This window comes from Bombus vancouverensis, chromosome 14 (assembly GCF_051014615.1).
Source record: "Bombus vancouverensis nearcticus chromosome 14, iyBomVanc1_principal, whole genome shotgun sequence".
NCBI classification, from domain to species: Eukaryota; Metazoa; Arthropoda; class Insecta; order Hymenoptera; family Apidae; genus Bombus; species Bombus vancouverensis.
The window spans coordinates 8,328,740-8,350,109 of record NC_134924.1 but is presented as its reverse complement, the minus strand read 5'-3'; the positions used below and the strand labels follow the sequence as shown (position 1 = coordinate 8,350,109).

The 21,370-nt window shown below is 46.8% G+C and overlaps 1 protein-coding gene across 1 annotated transcript in view; it reads left to right on the top strand.

Annotated features, from left to right (window-relative positions):
• LOC117154464 (nephrin) overlaps window positions 1-21,370 on the top strand; it is a 99,730-nt gene that overhangs the window by 27,609 nt on the left and 50,751 nt on the right. Inside the window, exons 4-5 of the mRNA XM_033329483.2 lie at window positions 1,726-1,931; window positions 21,077-21,187. Of these exons, the coding sequence (XP_033185374.1) occupies window positions 1,726-1,931; window positions 21,077-21,187 (317 nt within the window). The remainder of the gene's footprint in view (window positions 1-1,725; window positions 1,932-21,076; window positions 21,188-21,370) is intronic.

Sequence of the window (21,370 nt, the reverse complement as noted above, 5' to 3'; positions counted from 1 at the left end):
TTAAGTCTCCTTCGTAGCCCTGTCTGCTAGCTCCCGTGCCCCTTCGGGTTTTGGCCCTACCCTCCTTCTCCGTGGAGCACTCGTTTTACCGACACTAACGTATTCATGGGAAACGTTCTTTTAACTCGCGAGTCCGGCACGATCTTCCGACGAGTCGTGGCAATTATTTTAATTTGTTTAGAGACCATTCTCTTCTATCTCCGGCTTTTCTCCCTTCCTACCCGCCCAGAGAATTCTTCCACCTATACCATCGTTCATTCTCGTCTTTGCCTTTTTTCATCCGATATAGTCCTCCTTTGTCCTTTTCTTCGATCGTTCCCCAGTTATTCCTCGTTTAAATGCTCGTTTTCCCCTCGACGCAACGACCTCTTCAGCAAGCTTATCGTATCGATCAACAGAGCGATCGTTATTCTATTAGAACCACTAGATCGTGTTCCATTTATCATCGAACTTTCCTAAAGCTCTCTGTGTATGATGAACAAAAGCAATTCCTCTCTTCTATTTTTTAATCGTGTTCTCGTTCTTTCTGTTGCGCGTGTGTTTCACTCCGTTCACATATACACCTGTGTTTTCTTTGGAATCGTTCTTATAGTCTTTTCCTTGCGTTTCAAAGCTAGAAAAAACGAAGAAATACGAAAAGGACACAATTGCGACTGAATTTCCATGCCCTGTATAGCACGATATCTTTACAACGGATTTCATCGACATTAAAGGTACGCGCAAAGAAACGAGCAGGTAATTAATAGGTTGTCACAAGTTGCGGAATCTTGATGCCTCTTTAATTTCTGGTAAATCAGCCGAGTTGGAAAGTAAACGAGCGACGCTGTTCGTGAGAGGCAAAGCGGCACGATGAGTCTGAGGTGGCTCCCTCGGGAAACTCTCTCCAGTCATCGTGCTCGTTAAAAACCAATCCAATTTGTCTTATGGCCGCGGACAAAGTGCGCCAGATGAGAGCGCGCGACTGTCGAAACTTCCTAGGACGAGTCAACGGTGCTCGCGATCAACGGTTCTCTCGTTGATCGACCATGCGACGTCTTATCACTGAAACTCGCTAAAACTTTGGCGCTCGATTAGACTTACGCGAACATCGTTCGCCGGTCGCCGGGCCGCACCCGATAATCGACGGCTCGACGCGAAAACTTGGCCGACAGTTCGTAGCTGGTCGGCTTATCTAACGCGAACGCGGTTTCGATAGCTTCGCCACGAGCCACGCGATCGTAACGGTCGAAGCGTATTAAAAACACGCTGCAGCAGTGCCGCAGCGCAAAAATAAACGCCTGAGATACGTTGCGTCTCGTTTGTAAGTCGCTGCTGCCGCTGTCGCTTATCCACCGGAGGAACGCCTCCGTCGCGTCGACCATTTGAATCTCGATTCTCCAACATATTCTCTAATGCCGTCTCGGAAAGCTCGATCACCGAAGTGCTTAAAAGGTTATCTGACTCTCTCGGTCGAGTGCACTTCTGTCGGCCTGTATTGAGTTTCAAGCTTGGGACTTGGAGAGTAAGCAAACTCCTCCTGCACTCGGACCTCCCGACTATGACGAATTGCGAAAGTTGAGTGAAAAATTGGCTCGAGCTAGATAAGACCGGCGCTACGTACGCGTCATTCGTGAACTATGGCGCGTCATCCTCGCCCTGTTCCTATGATTTACATTCTTATTACGCGAGTATCGAGCCGATTTCACCCCTAATATAAATAACCGAATTTATTCCGTGTTTTTTCAGCTACGACGCGAGAAACCGACAATTTGGCAAAGCAAAGCTGTGGAGCGCCCCTCATTTTTGGGGAGAGAGGGCGTCTTTCAGAGCAAGCCCGCCCGCTCAGCTGACTATTCGAGATCTGCGGGAAAGCGATCAGGCAGTTTACAGGTGCAGGGTGGACTTTCGCAACTCGCCAACCAGAAATCTCAAGGTCAATTTCACCGTCATCGGTAAGCCATTCAATGTTACAGCGCGCAATCTTCCCGTCGACTCTCTGCGAGAAGCCCAAGGCGCAGACACGTTAAATAAGTTTCGATTGACGCGATGATACCGCTGGAAAATCAAGTGGAGAGGGACGCCACGTTAAAATTGCGTATCGTAAGCATCAAAATTTAAAAGCATCGCACGGTCTGGCTTCTCTTTCTCGACAAACTTTGCCACTTCCACGCGAAACTACTTCGAAACTTATCACGATTCCTGGAAACTGCGATACCGGGGCGGATCGCGGTGAATCGAGAGCGCAAGGAAATCGCGACGACGATTGACGGTTAGTTTGAAACACGATCGAGAGGGACAACCGATCCTTCCGACAATCGGTCGCGCATTGAAAGGGAGCATTTGCACACGACTGTCGGTCCGGAGTGCGGTGATTTGCGGTCGATTAGTTCGCGCACTGATTCGTCGGTCCCTCGAACCGATCGGTCCAATTGCTTGTTCGTTCGTCACTCGAGTAGTTACAGCCAGATTTTATTTGTCGATCAAGGTTAATCAGCCTCTGGCGAACTCTGCTCGGTCTCGATTCCAGCGTGACCGTGCGGATCGATAGCGGTGAAACTTTTTCAAGAATATTCCTCGTTTCCACCGAACGCTTCTTAATCGAAATTTACCTATCCTGCTATCTTACGATTTTACTATCTAACGCTGACGTACAATTTGCGCGTTCCATCGTTCGAGAAACGAAGAGAACGGATAAGAAACGACAGATGCTCTTATCAAAGAAAAAATCTCTCTTGACTGTAAAAAGAAGAAAGATGGAGAGACGTGTACGAAGAATGAAGACCGTGGCTAAAGAAATGCGCGAAATAATCGTTAGACAATTAGGTGGGAAAATGGACAAAGACGAGCAATTAGCGCAGCGTTCGACCGATGTACTCGACACGATGTTACTACGGTACTACGGTTTCTCTGTTACGCTCGGGTTTCTTGATACTTTCTCAGAAGTCTAAGACAGGCCCAAAGGACGTCTCTCTTGTCTCTTAACAGGATCGAACCGGTATCGTGGCCCATTCTCCTCAAGGAGAGCGCGTTTCGTGCTGGGAACGCGGCTCGGAAGCCCAAACTCCTTTTAGGAAACCTCTAACCCAATTTACTCATCGATCGGCTATTAAACTGAGTTAAAGCGCGGACTGCCGATCCCGCTTGGTGGAGTACCCACGGAAACTTTAAGACGTTCCTGAAAATCTACCGAGACGTGGAACGGGAACAAAGGAAGGCTCGCTCTGTGCCACCGCTCTGACCTTTGTGATCGTGGTCGCGATAACGAGACCGTGTTCCGTCTGCCGTTCTTCGCGAACTTCCTCAAACACCATCAGTCGAAAATATCGCAAGAACTTTCTTTCATACGAGCAAAACGCGACATAAGGCGACACGCGTTTAATTCCGCGCCTCGTCGCTTTCTATCTTCGCGAGACTCGGGAAAGGAAACGAAGAAAGCGATGTCCGTGAGAATCTTGAAACTTTTAAGGGTGTTTCGCGTAACGCGAAAGTGCTTCTCGTACAAACGTGTAGCCGGCATCCCGCCTTTGCTTCGGAGCGAAACGAACGCGAGCGAATTCCGAATTTATTCTCGAGACGATCGCAACGTCTCCGACCAGCTAGTCCGAAAAGAAATTCGGAAAAATAGAAATTGTGCTGCCAGAAGACGGAAATTCGCAGCGAAGGTTAATACCCGAGTAAGTTTCGAGCTTATCCCGGTCGAGGATTCAGAGAGCGCTCGGTCTGCCTCGGAGGAAAGCAATCGAATAGACGGTAGATCTTGCAGTCGAGAGGCCATCGGTGTTGGACTGCCGCGGTGGTGGCTCGTTTTACGCCTCGACGCACCTGAACATCGGAGAAGATCGGTGCCCCGAGTTAATTCGAAATTACGAGAAACGTCCTCCATAGACGATAGAGTAAACGCAAATCAGCCAAAACGGAAGCTCCGAACGAACGAATTTCTGACTTTCCAATCTTGCTTTCCGAGCCGGAAAAAATACCAAGACAGAGAATATATTTCCGTAAATAACGCATAAACAGCGCCCGCCGCCGTCTTTTTCCTTTCCAATTCACCGACCAACCTCCGTAGTCCCTGGATATTACCCATTCCCTTTCCATTAACTTTATTATTTATTTATTCTTTGTACAGCAAAGAATTCCCATTAGAGTACAAACGGAAAGCAAATAATACGTAAAGGTCATACGCGCGAAAAGAGCAAGAAAATACGGAAAATAGAAACTGAACAAGAAAAAGCTTGGTCAACAAGTATTTACAAAACTTTGTAAATTTGTAGTTTGAAAGAACAGATAGAATTGGACGACGAATCCAAATTATTGCGGAAAGAATTCGCAGCATCGCATATCCGGTTAACAGAGTCAGACGCGGACAAGTTCCGAGTGTATCTCTGTACCAGGAAAAGTTGCGAGAGCTTTAACGGCTTAATGGCTGTGTACAGGTTGATTAGATCGAGATGCTGCGGATAACGGATAGAAACGCTGACAACAATCTCGAAAAGAAACAACAACTCGAAAGAGATCCTACGAGTTTCCAAAGATCTAAAGTTGAGCTTATTCACGACAGAATGGTAGAAAGTCGCGACCGGCGCAGGAAATCCAAGGAAGTTGCGTCGATGGCGGCTCTGTTTAGCTCTGTGAGGCGACCAAATAACTGTAGCGTATTCTCAACAAGATCTGACCAAAACGCGGCGATACAGCAACCTCGGGGTATCAGAATTTGTGAAGTTAGCCACGCATCGTCTAAGAGAGCCGACGGTTCTAAACGCTTTTGCGAACGTAAGAGGCAAAGTTAAGGAGGGGCGTGAAATTAATCTTAGTGTCCGCCTTAATCGATCGCTCGCGATAGTCTCTCTTTGTTGTCGTTCTGCCCGGAAAGATACTTCCGAGCGTGTTCGTTCATTTCGTAATGTTCCTTTTGTACGTACGTCTCGTAAGTGGAAATCGCGAATCCAAATCGAGTACTTCGGCGAGGAGGAGAATCGCCACTCGAAGGAACTGAGGTTGAACCGTGTTGGAAACTTGGGAAAGGAAGCTGCTGAAGCGTCGAGTCGATGAACGTTAATCCGATTAGGATTTAGTTTAGATTTTGACAAGGAACTACCCACACTCTGCACTCTGCGCTCTGCATTTCAAGGATATCTAATCGCCGATTACGGATAAATTAATTTTGTCTTATCCCGATTTCCGCTCGGCCCACCACTATTCGTCGTCTCCTATCGGTTTAACCATCTCTAACCGCGTATCGCCTTGGATATCTATCCCATCCGCTCTATCTATTCATCCGCCAACGTTAAATGCCACTCTATTCGTTATCTCCTCTTACACTACGCTTCCAATACTTCCGGGCTAACGATCTTCTATCTCTTCGTTTACGTTCAAAACTTTTCGCATCGTTGCGAACCAGATACTTAACCGCATGGTTATGCGCTTATTGAACGGCCGTCGAGCTTGCGCTCTGGCCACTCGTGCGTTCAGTTTCATCGTTCGCTGACAAAAATTCGTTACCGACGCTCCACCGAATCGGTTTTACACCACGTCTCAATGCAAACCTACACTGCTAAAACGCCTCACGTTGGTCGGCTACTTTCTCTGCTAGACTATTAGGTGCTCTAATCTGTTTCTAGACGCATCGCATCGAAATCGCTGGAATCACGAACCATTGGGAAACGCGTTATTCACTGAAATAGACGCTTAATGCTGAATATCCCTCTTGTTGTTAAAGCCTCTTATCGGTGATTACCTATTAGCCTCATTGAACGAAGACCGATACGTTAAGCCTTTAGAGGATAGTAACGTAGGTCTCTTTGGAAAGAGATACGGTTCCCACAACGCGGCGTGGCGCGACGCGACGCGACAACCTGACCATCGTCGCTGCAAGATCGTGTCATTACCAGACACGAGGTTTCCCCTACTCTTTTTTCCCCTTCTCTTTTATTCCGTCGAATGCCGTCTAATACTTCAGAGTCGATACCCGACGGCGAGCATCTCCGTTTAAGCCTCTTATCTGTAATTACTTAGAGACCCAAAAGACAGGAAAAGGAAAGGACTCGCTGCGAGGAAATAAGCCCAGCATCAAACACTTTGGTTATAACCCGGAATTTACCAGCTTTCCCTCCACAGAAGCATCAACGTCCCGCCGTTCGGTCGAGTCGCCGCCGACTCGCAACTTTTTTCGCGAAAATTAAATATTCTAGCGAAGAGAGAGTTGCGTCTTCCTCGACACAGAGGATTCCGGGTCCCTTTTGCCGGAGAAGAAATACGAACCTCGAGGACAGGTTTGCGAGAAAGATAAGGAGGAAATTATGCGTGAAATACGAACGTGAAACGCGACGAGCAAGGAAATCGTTCTGAAATTTCAGCGCGGAAACGGCCATACTTGTATTTCACCGTTAACGAATTCGAAGGAAAATTCAAAGAGACATCTTACGGTATTTCGTGGGTCAAACGGTCTGACCGGTAGCCACGCCTTTTGTCTTGGATATCTTCCGTTTCCTTCGCTCTCCGGTCTCTCCTTTAAACTACCTCTTTTCCCGAGGCTGTTTCTTTTTTTGCTCGAATAACTGTCGCGACGCCTGCAAAGCGACATTCCTTGGAAAAAATTGTTACGCGAAGCTTTCCGCCGAATACGGTCTATTTTGGAAAATTGAAAAGATCTCTTCTCGCCACTCTGTAGTATGTAACTCGACGTCAGAATTGAATCGGTGCACCCTCGGTAAAATCTCATCTTATATCCCGGAAGATACGTTGAAAGGCGCGCGCGCCAGGCGAACGAAGTAGAAGAAAGAAAGTCGAAGACAGAGAAGAAAGAGGGGTTGGATTTCGATCTTGGCGAAATTTACCGCGGCTTAGCAACATCGTATCCGTAAGTTGAGAACCGTATTATATCGTGCATGGAAGATTTTTTCCCCGAGTACTTGTCGAATAATTTATCGTCCGACGAATAATGTATCGCTCGCGTAACTTTTCCTTATCCAGCGAATAGTTTCCGTTGTAGGTAATGGAAACGCATGTCCCGAAAGTGAACCGGAAACGGAACGCACGCTGACGAAGGTCCGGCTCCCTTCTACCCAAGAATTTCTGGGAAAAGTACAGGGAAGCGAACGAGTACGGGAGAGCAAACGAGAAATCTGACGTCACAAAGTTACTTTCGTGGACACCTATCTTTCAAAGACATCACGAATCGGATAAAAAGAATCTCGAAGGAATAACGACGTACCGTGCGATCGAACTTGGTGGAATGTCGGTCGAACGCTCGATTTCTCTGGCCAACGAGAAGACCGAGAATGAACGTCGCTGGTGGGTATATCGTTTGCCGCGATGGTTGGATTTCTAATGGCGAAGTTCCAGAGTCGAGCGCGATAACGAAGTATGTCTTACGACCGATTGGAAGAGCGTTGGTCGAAAAAATATAATTCAAGAATTCAATGCGTGTTCGTTGTTCTCGTGTTACTTTTATCGTATACCGAAATTTTTGCCTTTTTTTTCTCTCGTTCGTTCTTCGGTAAAAGTTCGGTAGTGGCCGGAGGATAGCTACGGAAACACGATGGTACTCGTTAGCCGGAAGGACGACGTCTGCGGGAATTTTAAAGCATCCTGTTTTCGAAGGAAACTGCAGGATCGATCCTCGAGTTTGGTCCAGCGAACGGAGCGTCGACGAGCCACGATGCTGTTTCGATGACAACGGGAAGGATAACCGACTTCCTTCTGCGGTTCTGGTTCATTTTGTTTTTTTTTTATTTTCTAGTCGCTTAATTTTTCGGATGTCGCGGTGGATAGGATGAAATAACGAGAAAGAGAGAAAAAAAGAAGAAAAGGAGAACGAAAGAATGCTGTTAACCGAACGCTGGTCGGTAAATGGGACGGGGTGCGCTTTTGTTCTATCGCCACTGACAATGAGACACGCGATACGAGAGAACGTGGAAACGTTCCGGTAACGGAAAGCTTTGATATAGCGCGTAAAAAATTGTAGATCGATGGGACGACGCGTCATGAATCATACGGGAGTTTCACGGCGCCCAGCTCGTGCCCTTTCGATTCACGTCCGTTGACGTAAAGACAGATCCATGGAACGACAGAGAGGAAACCGATGGAAAGATCCGCAGATGGTCCGGCTGCCATATTTTTCTACCTCAAAAGGCTCATTCGTCTTTACCGTCGTTCACGGCAATTCCTTTCCAGCCGGAGAACGACCGTTCTCTTCTTCTTATCTTATGCAACACGCTAGTTGAAAAGAATTCCTGCCCCTATTCTCCGTTCCACGCGATTGCCGGCCGACCTTCGACGTTTACTGCGGTAAAACAGACAAGAATTATTCCTCCGCGAAAGAACGGTGCAAAGGATCGTTTTCATCTATACCCGTTATCGAGCATCCGTCTTCTTACCCGCTGAGAATAGCAACGCTGGATAGGATGTAAATTTGGTGACGTAATTTATAATATTCAATTCAGCCGATGCTTCGAGCTCATATCAGGCGAATCGTCTTCCAACTATTGTCCGGTATCGAGACAGACGAAAAAAAATTGAAAACGTATCCTGTTTGGCGAAGTCGAGCGTTGCGTCCAGAATCGGAAAGCTGAAAGTAAGGATCCGAAGCAAGGATCGTCGATTCCCCGGGAATCATTGATTACAACTCGGAAAGAGATCCCGTGGAGTTTTGAGACTGTGTCCTCCAACGTCGAGAGAGCGCCGGGGATTATTCGAGTCACGCGTAGAATTCACCGTCGTTCCCGATATTCCTGCTCCTCTACCATATCCTCTGTCCGTTGGTGGCTCTCGAACGTATACCGTTTCGAGCACCTCGGCATTCTCTCCTCTGACGTGCCCGCGTCTCGCATTCCGTCTTCCTCAAAGACGCTCCCGTCCCTCCTTGAGCCAGTGAAGGCGAGATCAGACGCAATCAACATGCGCGTGCTACTTCATAAATCGAATTTCGAGCTATTTTTCCGTGATTTTTTCGGCTATCGATGCATCATCCGAGTCCGGATCACCGCTTCGCACACGGTGCTCCGTGGCCTCGCCATAAAACGGAGCAGAGCGTAATTTTCTTCCTATTCGTTGATCGGAGAGGCGTCGAAACAAGAGCCGTGAATAGTTGGTTGGTAGCTGAGAAAAGCTGGCCGAACGGCTGAAAAGAAAGAACAACGGTTCGCGATGCAACGGGTGTGCGCGCGAAAGCACGCGCTAGTTAACGCATGCAGCAATGTACAGACTCTTGAAACTCGTCGGCGCGGCGCGGCGGTTCGCTTTTTCCGCTCCACAACCAAATTAATTAACGACGCACTTACCGCGTAGAGAATGCGACCTCGTTAAACGGGCGAAGCATACTTAGACCTCGAGTCGATACTTTCGCACGGCAACGGAATAATTAATACAACGCTAGCGATTCGGACTTGCGTCCATTATCGCAAATCTGCCGGCAGAGTTTCTTGTCCTTGGTCGACGCTGCTTTTCCGATATTTCGTTTTCCGTAAGTGCTTCCATCGGAACGAACTTGCGCAGAGTGCCGTACAAGATTCTCGAAATCTGGATCACGGCACAACTGGGCTAAAGACGAGAGCCAAGTTTTCATAAGAAACTCGATGGATAAGAAAGACGAAGCTAACGAGACCACGGAAAGAGAGAGCGCGGATATGACTGCTCGTCGTCCTTGATAGCGCTCGACTCCTTCTCTCCTTACGACCTCTTGGTATCCGTTTGACGAACCGACCGCGTCGGAACATATTTGAGGGAGAAACCGAGCGCGAAAATCACGTTCCTTTCGCGAGGAAACCACGACCGCTTCACGATCGAAACGTTCGCGATTAAGAGAGTGAAAGCAATTTAGGGAAAAGCACGAGCATCAGCCCGGCCGCTTTCTTTCATCCAAGACACGCATGCTAAAATGGCAATAAGGAAAAAGGAATTTTTGCGATTCAGAAGCGCACGGGATTCCTTTGAAAGAGTTCAGGATTGGAAGGTACGTACGCGGCTCGCCTCGGAAAAGGGCTACGTTGCAAAGGGTTCCGCGAGAAATTACGAGAGAAACGGAACAAGTAAACGCGAAAAGACAGGGAAAAATACGTACTTATGAGTTCCCGAGGTACGTACGAATGGTAATTGCTCAGCGTCTCGTTATAGCTGTTCTTTCTCGTCGAAAAGGTAGACACGTCGTACTCGGTAGTTTACGATCGCAGAATGAAAACGCTCGCTACGAGAAACGAAGGAGCACGCGGAGAACAACGTTGAGGGAAAATGAGTGCCCGGAAAGAAGAAAGGAGAAAGGAGAAAGGAAAAGGGAAAAGAGAAGGGGGGGAGGAACGAAGCGAAGCACGAATAGGAGAAGAAAGGCTCGTTTTGTGCGTAGTTCCTGGATCGTAACCGATAATAACGCCGTGCCTCGTATTTCAACGCGTTCCTCATCCGCGCTGTCCATTGTCGTGATCGTTTTATCGCGTCCACTTCACCGACGCGACGAGTTCCAGAGGCTAATAAAAACTTTTCGGAGTCGTTGTTTCCTTCGATTTGATAATAGAAGAGAAGAGCACCGTGATCGATCGATATTAAAATTACGCCGTGACGATAAAATCCGTCTTATGATGGAAACATAAAAAAGAAGTATCTTGGACGCGAACGATGGTCGGTCTTTCGACGGATATGGATCTCGCAAAAATTCTCCAGAGAATTCTTAACAGCTTCCCGAAACGATATTACGTATCTACTTAATACTACTGGCACAGCTGCTGCTGCTGCTGCTTCTGCTGCTTCTGCTCCTCTGCTGCATCTATAGAGACTCAAACATTCGTCATATGGGAACGACTTGACGGTTTCCATCATACCGGGCGCTTCGCCTTCTCGTCGTTATTTTTTCCTATTCCTCGAAAAACTGGAATGGTTATCTTTCTCAAACGTTGCCGTCTCTCCTATTTTCAATTTTAGATAGAGATTCTATCACAAAAGTCTTTCGACATTTTTCAAGCGTCGTCGGCTCAAAGCGCAAAATCGACTGGCGTAAAGCGGCTGAACCGTTTGGTTCTTTTTCCGTAATAGGAGAAAGGCAGTCGCGCGTTCTCTGCCGCGACGCAAGGCGAGTGTAAGTACGCTACTGCGACACAGTATATGCTAGTTGTGCGCGAGATCGAAATACGTTACGAAACAAACATCTTTGAAGTTGCACCGGTATTGCAACGACAACTCGATTTCAGAAACGTGTCGTCGGGTCGTTTCTCCCCGGGGGATATACCAGGATATTTTCCTACGATCTGAATACGATCTGCAACAGTTCCGGTGCACTAGCCGACTCTCTGTCGAGAGTTTTACCAGATTCGTCGCTTTGTCAATCTTTTTGGTTACCAAGTTTTCCGGAAAGTTGGTGTTTCGCCATACCTTCGAAAGAGCATCCTCGTAGCCGTCGCCGGCCCGCGTCGAGTCGATTTCACCGGCGTATTGTCGCCTCGCGAGACTACTCCCCTACGACCCACGCGAGGCCATATTTTTCTCCATTTCAAACGAATACCGCCACGTTCTTGCTCCAGTTCTGTGCTCGATTTCCTTATTCCCCCGATTCTTCCAGTTTCTTCTCCGATAACCAACTTCGTAAAAGCCGACCGTCTACGTCTACATAGACAGCATAAACAGCCTCGAATTTTTAGCACGCGCTCGGTTCGGAGTTTGCGTACAACTTTCGGAAAATGTTGCCCCGGGACCTGCAGCGATCGTTGGTGCCTTGGACGTCGTCTAACTCCGCCTAACGTCTCGAAAATGTCGTCCTTTATCGGACGAACGAGCGTGAAATGACTTCCGTGGGGAAACGCAAAAATTTATCCACGAACAATTTCTGCGAAAGGGCAACGAGAATTATGTTCGCGCAACACACGCGTTCCTGATGAAGAATGGCAAATTTTACGAGCTCGTAAACGAGTCCGACGACCTCGTAACTCAACGCCGGCTCTGTTCCCGCTATTGCTTCTCGTTTGCCTCCGTGCTACCGACTCAGGAATTCCCCCTTGACATTGTTTCTGTTCCTTTTTGGCTTGCGCGTCCTTCCCGTAATACGTTCCTCGTTAGTTTCCTATATTTCGGGAAAATTCTCTCAACACGTTGAATACCACGGGGATCACCGATGATCGGCACTCAACTTGTCGGTAACCGGCGCGCCAAGATTAGTTTGAACAAAGTAGTTGGTAGTTATAAATTTTTCATTATTACCATCGTTACAACAATGGTGTGACGAAATTAACGCGGTATAAAGCGTATGAAAATAAGCTTATTTATACATGAAATATAGACCTATAATATTTCAACATTATATGTATCGGGTAATAAATAATTCATCGTGACGGCACGAGCAATCTCTGTAAAACTAGCATGGCGTTCAACGTGTTAACCCTTCGTCAATTTTCAGGTTTCATACTTCGAGATTCTAAATGAAACAATCCCTCCATGTTTATCGGGCATTGAATACATCGTTAACGCGCATAATCGTCCGGATAAGTCCTCTCCGAGTTCGAAAGCCCCAAAGTACGAGGATCGCCTCCGAGATATTCAAACAACCGAATTAAACAAATTGCAGAGCTCGACCATTCGTTGCCCCGTTCGTTAGAACCATTCCCCCGGGATTACGCAAATATTTTCCCTCCACCTCATTGGTTTTTCTTTTCCTTCCACGGTCTTCCGGTCTCGACGTTCCCATTTGTTTTCGTACATCGAACTCGACTCTATGCGAGACTCGTTCCTTTTATACGCGCGCGTTAGTTTCGCTCTACCCGGAACAGTAACGTCGACGTTAACGAGACAAACGAATACGTTGGCTTCTTCCTCGCTTTCCAAGCTGTTACCCGCGTCGATATACGTATGTAAGTACACGTATTACGATCCAAAATCTGCTTATTGCTAGCTACAGGACTACAGTGTCGAACGTGTTTCACTTTCCCAACGAATCGCGACTATCTCTTTTACTTTTCCAGTTCTTTGAAACTATCTATTTATCGCAAGCTTCTAAAAATCATTTCGTAGATTCGGAGAGTATATAGATCATAGCAACGTTCCTGGCGGTAGATCCTATTTGCGGTAGAGAACTTATCGTCGTGCGAGAAACAGCGTGATTCTCCAACGCCGAATAAATTCCCTTTTGGTTAAATCGCCGCGAAATCGAAAGCCGTCTCTCGATCCGACCAAACCTGTGGAGAATTCGCGTTACAGATAAGGAAGGCCGCGTTGTTTTCGCTAGCTCAGGCAAACGTTCCACCTATTTGCAAAATTTCCATCGTAAATTCGAGACGTTGCGAGGTGTCTTATTCCCACTCCAAACCGATCGTTGGCCACGTTCGTATCGACGCAGATCGAATATTTCGGAGTAGAAGCAAATTTCGACGTAATTTGACGCGGCTCTGTCGGAAGACGATATCGCAAGACGAAACGAGAAATTCGATGGAAGCGATTAACCGCGAAACCGCGAATCGCCGTCTATCCGATGTATCTCGATATCGCGCTGAATCGTTTAGCTTTAACGTCGCGTCAGTCGGATACGCCGCCTACAACTTCGGCTGTAACGGACTTTATTGTCTTGTAAACTTGTATCGCTGACATTTTTGCGGAAAGAAGCACGAACCGACCACCACCGATCGCAAGGATAACCGTAAAACTGATATTCGCGTTAATCGTAACTGTGAAATAAATCTGCGGATAATCCATAAAACGAAGCGACGATTTAAGCTCTCCGTCCAATTTCCCTTTGGCATCGTTACTTTCAACCACAGAAAAGAGGAAGAGAAAGTGGATTTTTCGGTGTTTCGAATGGACGTGTTTCCGTATGGATATAAATCCGGTCGCTAAATCGGTGTGCAATGTGCGGCTATTATCTACAGACGTTGCACGAATCGAGCCGCAAACGTTGCAACGTAGAGGCATTCTCCGCGAACGAAAAGCGGCGGCGTTCCTACGCTCGATATCGCTTTTGTTTTTTGCATCTGTGTCGAGAGCCTCTTCTGTCGGCTGTGCGAAAAAGAAAGGGTGGAAGAAAGAAAGAAAGAAAGGAAGAAAGAAAGAGAAAAAGTAGGCGAAGCTCGCCGTCTTCGAAAGCGGAAGAAGCATTTCACGCGGGATTGAGAATTCAAAGCGGTCGGATAATCCGTTCGCCGTTCGCCGTTCACCGACATCTATTTTTTCTCGCTCTTCTCGCCACCCTCTCCTCGTTTCTCTTCTTTTTTCTCTCGTTTCGTTGATCGCACGATAGGAAGTTGCGCGGAATGCTGCTGCTTACGGATCGTGCTGGCTGAGAAATTCCCTCTAAAGAATCCACAAAGAAGAAACCGAAAGAACGTTCGAGGAAAAGTAATGCTTCGTAGCAACTCTGTGCGGACCAGCTACGCCAACTTCCGAGATCTCTGCCGATCTCTTTCGAAAACGCTAAGAGAAAAGCCTGAGAGAACGGATCGGAACGCTATCCATCCCTTTTCCAAAGAGCTTGGCCTCCACTCGCTCCATGTATCCTTGGTAGCCGCGCGTCTTCCCTTCCATTTAAAGCTCCGGAATGCGCGTGTCGCGTTTGCAAAAATAAGAAGAACAAAGATAGAAACGCGCGATACCAAAGATTCCTTCCTGACCTGGGGAACGTCGGAATAATTCACGTGAACAAAGAAGGGCGCGCGCGTACAACGAATAGCGTGGGAACACGGTGCATGTTGCGCAAAACGTATCGTGCTTTGGGACCGGAAATTATCTCGATGAGACCGTACCTGGCTGCAAGGACAGGGGTAGCCATTACCTACGACAAGAAAAGCAAACGATCACGGGCTTCCGGACTTCCACGGTGAAACGTTACGGACCGTCGTCGGTCTCTTTCGTTCTGGATACGAGCTCGAGGATTGCTTGTCAAACGTAAACGTTTGACGTTGCGACAAGAAAAATGGACGACGAAAAGCGGAAGGAAAACAAGAGGTATGAGAAACGAGAAGAAGTATCGAGAGCAGAGAGAAGAGGATAGAGAGCAGCGAGAAAAGCGATGAACTCTCGCACGGTATTTTTCGATTCGTCTTCCTCGGTCACGTTCATCTCGAGTCCGCGGCGTTCGTAAAACATCCAATTTCCGTAGAAGGTGCAAACCATAAAACGCCCATGGTGTTTCCATTCCAAGCCGGCAGAGAAAGACTCATGCAGGAATTTTTATCCGACGACTTTTATTTATATATACCGTCGCCTGACAAAAACGAACGTTCCAAAGTGAAGCTGCTTTTTAGAACAGAACCCAACGGAAGCAGTGTATATATCCGTCGTTCCACGGACATTAGACAGAGTCAATTCATGTTCATTTCCGACGAGTTAATTACTTTCGCGGAAGTTGTCGGTCGGCAAAAGCAAGACAAACAAGATTGTCAGTGTCCTCGCATTGGATTTTTTTTCTCGGTATCATTTTTAAACGATACGCCCCATGTATTAGCTGGTCCGAAAAGTTTCTTTCGTTTTATAAGGAAATAATAGATGCACAACGCTTTTTGTTCTATGATATTTTATACGAATTACGTACGATCCATTTTGTTCTAATGGAACAAAAATAATATAAAAGAAGAAACTTTGTGCATCTATTATTTCCTTATAAAACGAAAGAAACTTTTCGGACAACCTGATACGATACTCGTCCTTTTTGTCCACTGCTAAATTCCTCGAACGGCGATTGTCTCATTGCTTCAACAGGAAAACAGGGGACATTGACGATACGTAAGCGTAGCGTACCTGGATGGAAGAAAGTGGAAATTCCAGAACAAAAAGACGTATGTATGTACGGACACAAAGGCGTGATGCAGTAGCGTTAAATAATTTGTCCAGCGAAATTGTACGGGTTCTTTGTCGGGCTGGCTGCCTTACCGGCAAAATTATTAATTCTCGCACAGAAAGCGGAAGGTCGTTTCTCTTGCTTCGTATAAATTATTTCATCGGTGCGACATCGGCGTCGAGAAACGGACTTCTGTGACGCACACCCCTCCGCAACGAATGTACGACGGCCAACTTAACAAAGTACGACTACAGAGGAAAACTCTGGAAACGTAATCCGTCGCCAGACAGTCGGTGCAACGCTTTTTCGTCCAACGTGTACGCATGAGCCGTATAGATCTCGTTCTCTGAACTCTCGACGCGCTTGTAAATAAGCTTCTCAGACCTCTTTAATTAATATGTATACTCAGCCAGGACCTCGGTTACAAAAGTAAAAAATTTATGAATCGATGAACGTGAGAAAGAATGCCAAGAATTTTCGAGCTGGGGTTGCGTTCTTTCAAATTCCCAGGTGAAACCTGAATACCCTGTTTGTAGGTCGCTAAAGCGACTGCGATCCTCCCTGCGGAATATAAGAATCCTTGCGTGGCGAATGTAGAATGAACGACGAATACGATTACTCGTCGACGATGGACGTTTGTTGTCGCACGTTTGGGTCGCGCGTGTAGACTCGTGGCAAGTTATTGCTGAAAAATCCAACGGAAAGTAGAATTTCGGCGGGCAGAAACGTTTCGAAGAATACACAAAGTGATACGTGCGGCGCATATACGAGCGTATATAACATATAACGGGCACCATGACTGCGGCATGCTCGCATAAAAACAATATTGCTTCCACCTACGACAGAGGAATTTTCCTAAATTTTTAACGGTAATCGTTACGTGGCCGCCGTATGCTACGGTGGTGTGCTCCTCGACCAACCTCTATGGCTCGACCTAACACACGTCTGCCTACCTGCTACCGCTGCTAAACACTTGCGCTACCGAGTCCCGAGGATAGCGTACAAAGAGTCGAACGCCGCCGCGAGAATTCAATAGATTCGAGTCGTTCAAACATTTTCCATGTTAGTAAGCCTAGCACGCTTTCGGTCAAATGTAAAATATTCTTCGAGCTTCCGTGTTATCTGGCAAACTACCCTCGCTTGGCCGCCCACGATTTGCTTAACGTAACCAAATTGTATTTCCGACGGATTGGCATTTGTTTAAAGTGCCGCGGACAAGAAACGTGTGGCCCAGAATCGAGCGTCAAATTGAATTCATCAACCTTGAAAACGACCATCTGTCCACCCACCGATAATGGATAATGGATAATGGATAATATATAATAAACAAAAGCCGTAACACGTACAAATACGTTCGAAACTGATGATTGCTATTTTTACCACTCTTATTAACGGGGAGACCATTTGAATCTCAGCACCGCGTTTCATCGCAAGTTCAAAAGTTCCATGGCCAGGTTTATTCAGAGCGCTGCGTGCTTGTGACGCGCAACCGACGCGAAATTAAATAAAAATTGCCGAACCGTTCGACTCGAAACATTGCAAAATATTTGTAGGGACAAAAAAATTTGTCTCGATTACCATAACAGGTATCGAATCACGGTGTTATATATCGCTGACTCTCGCAACATTTGATCAATACACGGCGAAGCCAAAAAAAAAAAAGAGATGGCTACCAGGCGAAGGTAACGCAATCGATAGAAATATCGTTCTTGATATATGACAGTGGTACGGTAATATTCGTAATTCTTAAAATATCGCGAGCATTACGTCACACTGTCGATAACTTTTCCAGGATAATACCGTTAATACGCTAATACACTAACTTGCGACCACATTATTTATCGGTGATTCGAATTTTCCACGACTGATCAAGGTGTGTACCGTTTATAAACTGCGAATCAGTAATTTCCAAGCATTTACGAGCATCGATTCTCCCTTTTGTTTGCCGTATCGTAACTAATCGCGATTGATAATTGCCCGTGAAACGGAAAGAATTCGATATTTCCGTACATCGTACGATCGAAGGAAAATCGAACGAGGAACGAAGATCAAAACTTTTTAGACAGCAAAATACCCGAATAGTCCGAATGAAAAAGAGGTAGAAAAAAGTCGCTGTAATTCATATACATATAAAAAGTCAAAGAAACGTAACTTCGACGCGAGAACAAATGGCAAATTTAAATCTATAGACACGTACCTGTCCACGAAGGGGAAAAGAGGAAGTACGTGGCCGAGCACGTCGCGGCCCGATAGCGTCGGAGAATATCCTGCAAATGGTGCATCCGGATCGTGGCAAGGAAGGTGATAGCTGCTCTCTGTCGGTTATACCTTTACCTATATCTATATCGATGTAGCTACACATAACGGTTTGCACGCAGCCTCCGTTGAAAACGTATAGCAGTATAGCCATATACATACACACGACTGAATATTCGCTCACACAGAGATGGACAAACACGCATGGGTAAACAAATGGGTAGTCGGATGGTGTGGAACGACAGCTCGACGCGACGCGACGCGATGCGACGCTTCGACTATACGACGATGGCGCGCATCGTTTCGATGCACTCTCCGACCAAAAAAGACAAACCACCCTGGACGAATATAGGAACGAGACGAGGTGTTAGCGATACCAAAATCGACGAACGCATCGCACGTGACGAGATTGAAACTGCACTTTGAAATTCTCGCTTCTTCTCGAGCGTCGCGTGTCCAATGCGGCGAACATCGAATCACCGTATACGATTCAAAGTGAAACGACAGTGGCGAGCATGGAATCGCTTGGTCGAGCCAGTCGCGAGTTTTAAGACTTTTTTATACCGTTCGCAGATTGCCCAAGGAAAAATGTACGAGAATCGGGAGAACATCGGCGATCCTTTGGGTATTTAGTCGTGGGATTAGCAGCGTAATTCGTCGTTTTTCTTATCTCTTGGAGGCCACGATGCGCGGTTTCAACGTAATTCCCCCGACACCATGATATAAAAGTTTACGATCGAAATTCGCCAGAGGGTCTGTGCCGCGATATACACGGACGTAAAACCGAGAGCCGTTCCCCGTTTTATGGTACTCCCCCGATACGATGAGATTCGGACGAATCATCGGCGTCTCGTGACTCACGTCTTCCGGTTCCAGTCGACTAGAATTTGGGTAAAAGTTTTCCAGGTTGCTTGTGCGAACGCAACCTATGACTGAGCTTCGTGTGCGTTATTTCCCCCTCGTTTTACCTTCTACCTTTCGCCTTTCACCTTTCGCCTTTCCCCCTTGACCCAGCTACCGCTAGCGTGGTGGCGAAGGCAAGGATTGGCGAAAGGATTCAGTCAAGAGCAAGCGAGCATCTTATATCGCGACCACGCGAACCGCGTCTCTAACCTTCTTCCGCCTCTGCAAAACCAGCAACACACGAAACAGTGTAAATCGAGCTCTCCGGAGTTTTGCTTATTTACGCGCTGCTTTGCAAACAGCGGAAAGCCTTCTCGAGAGAACCGACTATGTTGCAATGTTACGAGAGAGCCGTGAGCAGCATTCTTATAAGATTTCGTGGATAGAGAAAAATTTGCATCCAAGGACAAGAAATTGCGATCTCGCGGATTACGATGTACAATTACGAGTTGTTTCACGGTAAATTATCGTTGCTAACCAATCTGCAAAACACGTAACGGCAATTTTGCAAAAATATCACGTACATAGAGAAAACCATCTACCTCGTCTACGTTCATCTATGTCTTACAAGCCACTTGTCGGTTAAGAAGTGCGAATACACCGATATCAAAAAATAGAAAATGTGAAGACCTTCAAGAGATATTATAGTATATTATACTTAACAACTGGAGTTTGTTCGAAGAGCGAGATATTCCCTCGGAAAATTCAACACATTCGATTCGAAACAATAAGGGTAGAATGCTGTTTTCGTGGGAGGACGAAACGGTTGGCGGAAGAACAATGGCCAGTGGAAGGAAGACTACGCTTTAAGGAACAGCAAGGCCAGCTAGAAAATGTCAAAGCGGCGAGTAAACGCGCTATAAAGGGTCGCGCTATGAATGCCGGTATTAGTGCCGCTAAGCTGCCGTCTTGGGCAGTCCGAATGTAATCTCGGTCGAGATTACGACGTACGTCTTTGGAGCACCTTTAAGAGATCGGCGACTCGTTCGCTTCTTTCTTCGCTCTAGAACTTTTGTACCGAGACTGGCTCGCATCCGCGCCGAAATGGTAATCGTTCCGAAAGAAAAGATGCAAAAAGGAGAAATCTGGACGATTAAGAAGGCGCTTCTCGATCGTCGATGGGAAAAAGTAGACGGACGGGTACAATTTGAAAACAACGACGTAGCGAAAAACGTTCCAAGCATCCATACCTGTCTGGAAAACAATCTATTTGGCACCGTGAGGAGACAAATATATATCCGTGCGCTGCCCACTACAATTAAAAGATGAAAGTGCAAACAAGAGCACTTGTTCGATGTTCGAAGAGTTCTTCCAAAACGCCTCGATTATTTTCATTGCGGAAAGAGTGAGATAGTTTCACAATTACGACCTGCATAAAGGGAAACAATTATCTCACTAAAAGTGACATAATGCGGCGGAGCAAACGCCGTAGCAAACAGGTAAAACTGTTAAATTGACGAGCAGCGAACGAACGTCCGTTTGCACCTTCATTTTTTCATTTCACTAGATCGAGGAACCGACGACAAGCGTTCTCTCGCCTGTTGTAAATCTACGATGTAAAGTGACACGTACGTGACAATCAGAACGCGACGTTCGCTGTGGCTACACGTGACGTCGACTCCCAGCGATGATTTATCGAGTTTATATTCGCAGAAGTCTTTTCCAGCGTTTTGCAATAGCGAATCTCTCTACTCCTGACACCGCGAATCTCGCGTCCTTTCCGCCTCTTTCCGTTGAAAAAAGGACAAAGACTCGGTTGTTCGGTGCTTGTTTGCAACAGAAGGACGGCGGAAAGCGTGGATGCACGCTTCGAGTTGACATGGTCGCGGCGATAGCCAGAGGCAATTTCCATCAAGTATCGAGCGAAATACGCCGTCAGGATGAAACTCGGCCTGTTTGCGTTTACTTGGGCTGTATCGAGGACCAAGTCGATCGACGGAAGAATCGAAGAGATAAAAGGAAGCGAGAGAGAAAAAGGTCCTCGCTTCGAGAGTCAGGTAGAAGTGATTTTCCTTGTCTCGTTCCACTGTGACGCGATCGCACGTTGTTCCATTTTCGTTTTATCCTTATTATCGGTCGTCTTTCTCCGACCCCTGAACCCTTCGATTCACCCAAATTATCTTCCAATTCGATTCTATCGGTCTAGGTTGAGAAAAGGGAACGCGTCGCCGCTCACCTGGTCCCCCTTTCTGTTCACAGTGCCGCCAGCGAAGCCGATAATCTACGACGCGAAGAGAAGAGACATGAGCAAACTTCTCGAGGCCTATCCCGAAGGAGCTGACCTGTTCCTTGTCTGCGAGGTTCACGGAGGTAAGCGTCGAGTGTAAATTTTTCGTGTGCGAGATTAACGACAGAACGGCTTCCGAAACAATCTTGCAAAACGGTGTATCCCTCTGTTTGCACTCTCGTGTCGGAGCTGTCATTTATTTCGCGAGAAAATAATCTGTCGCCATGTTCCGCCCCTGTGGATTAATTGGCCGGAACCCCGTTGAC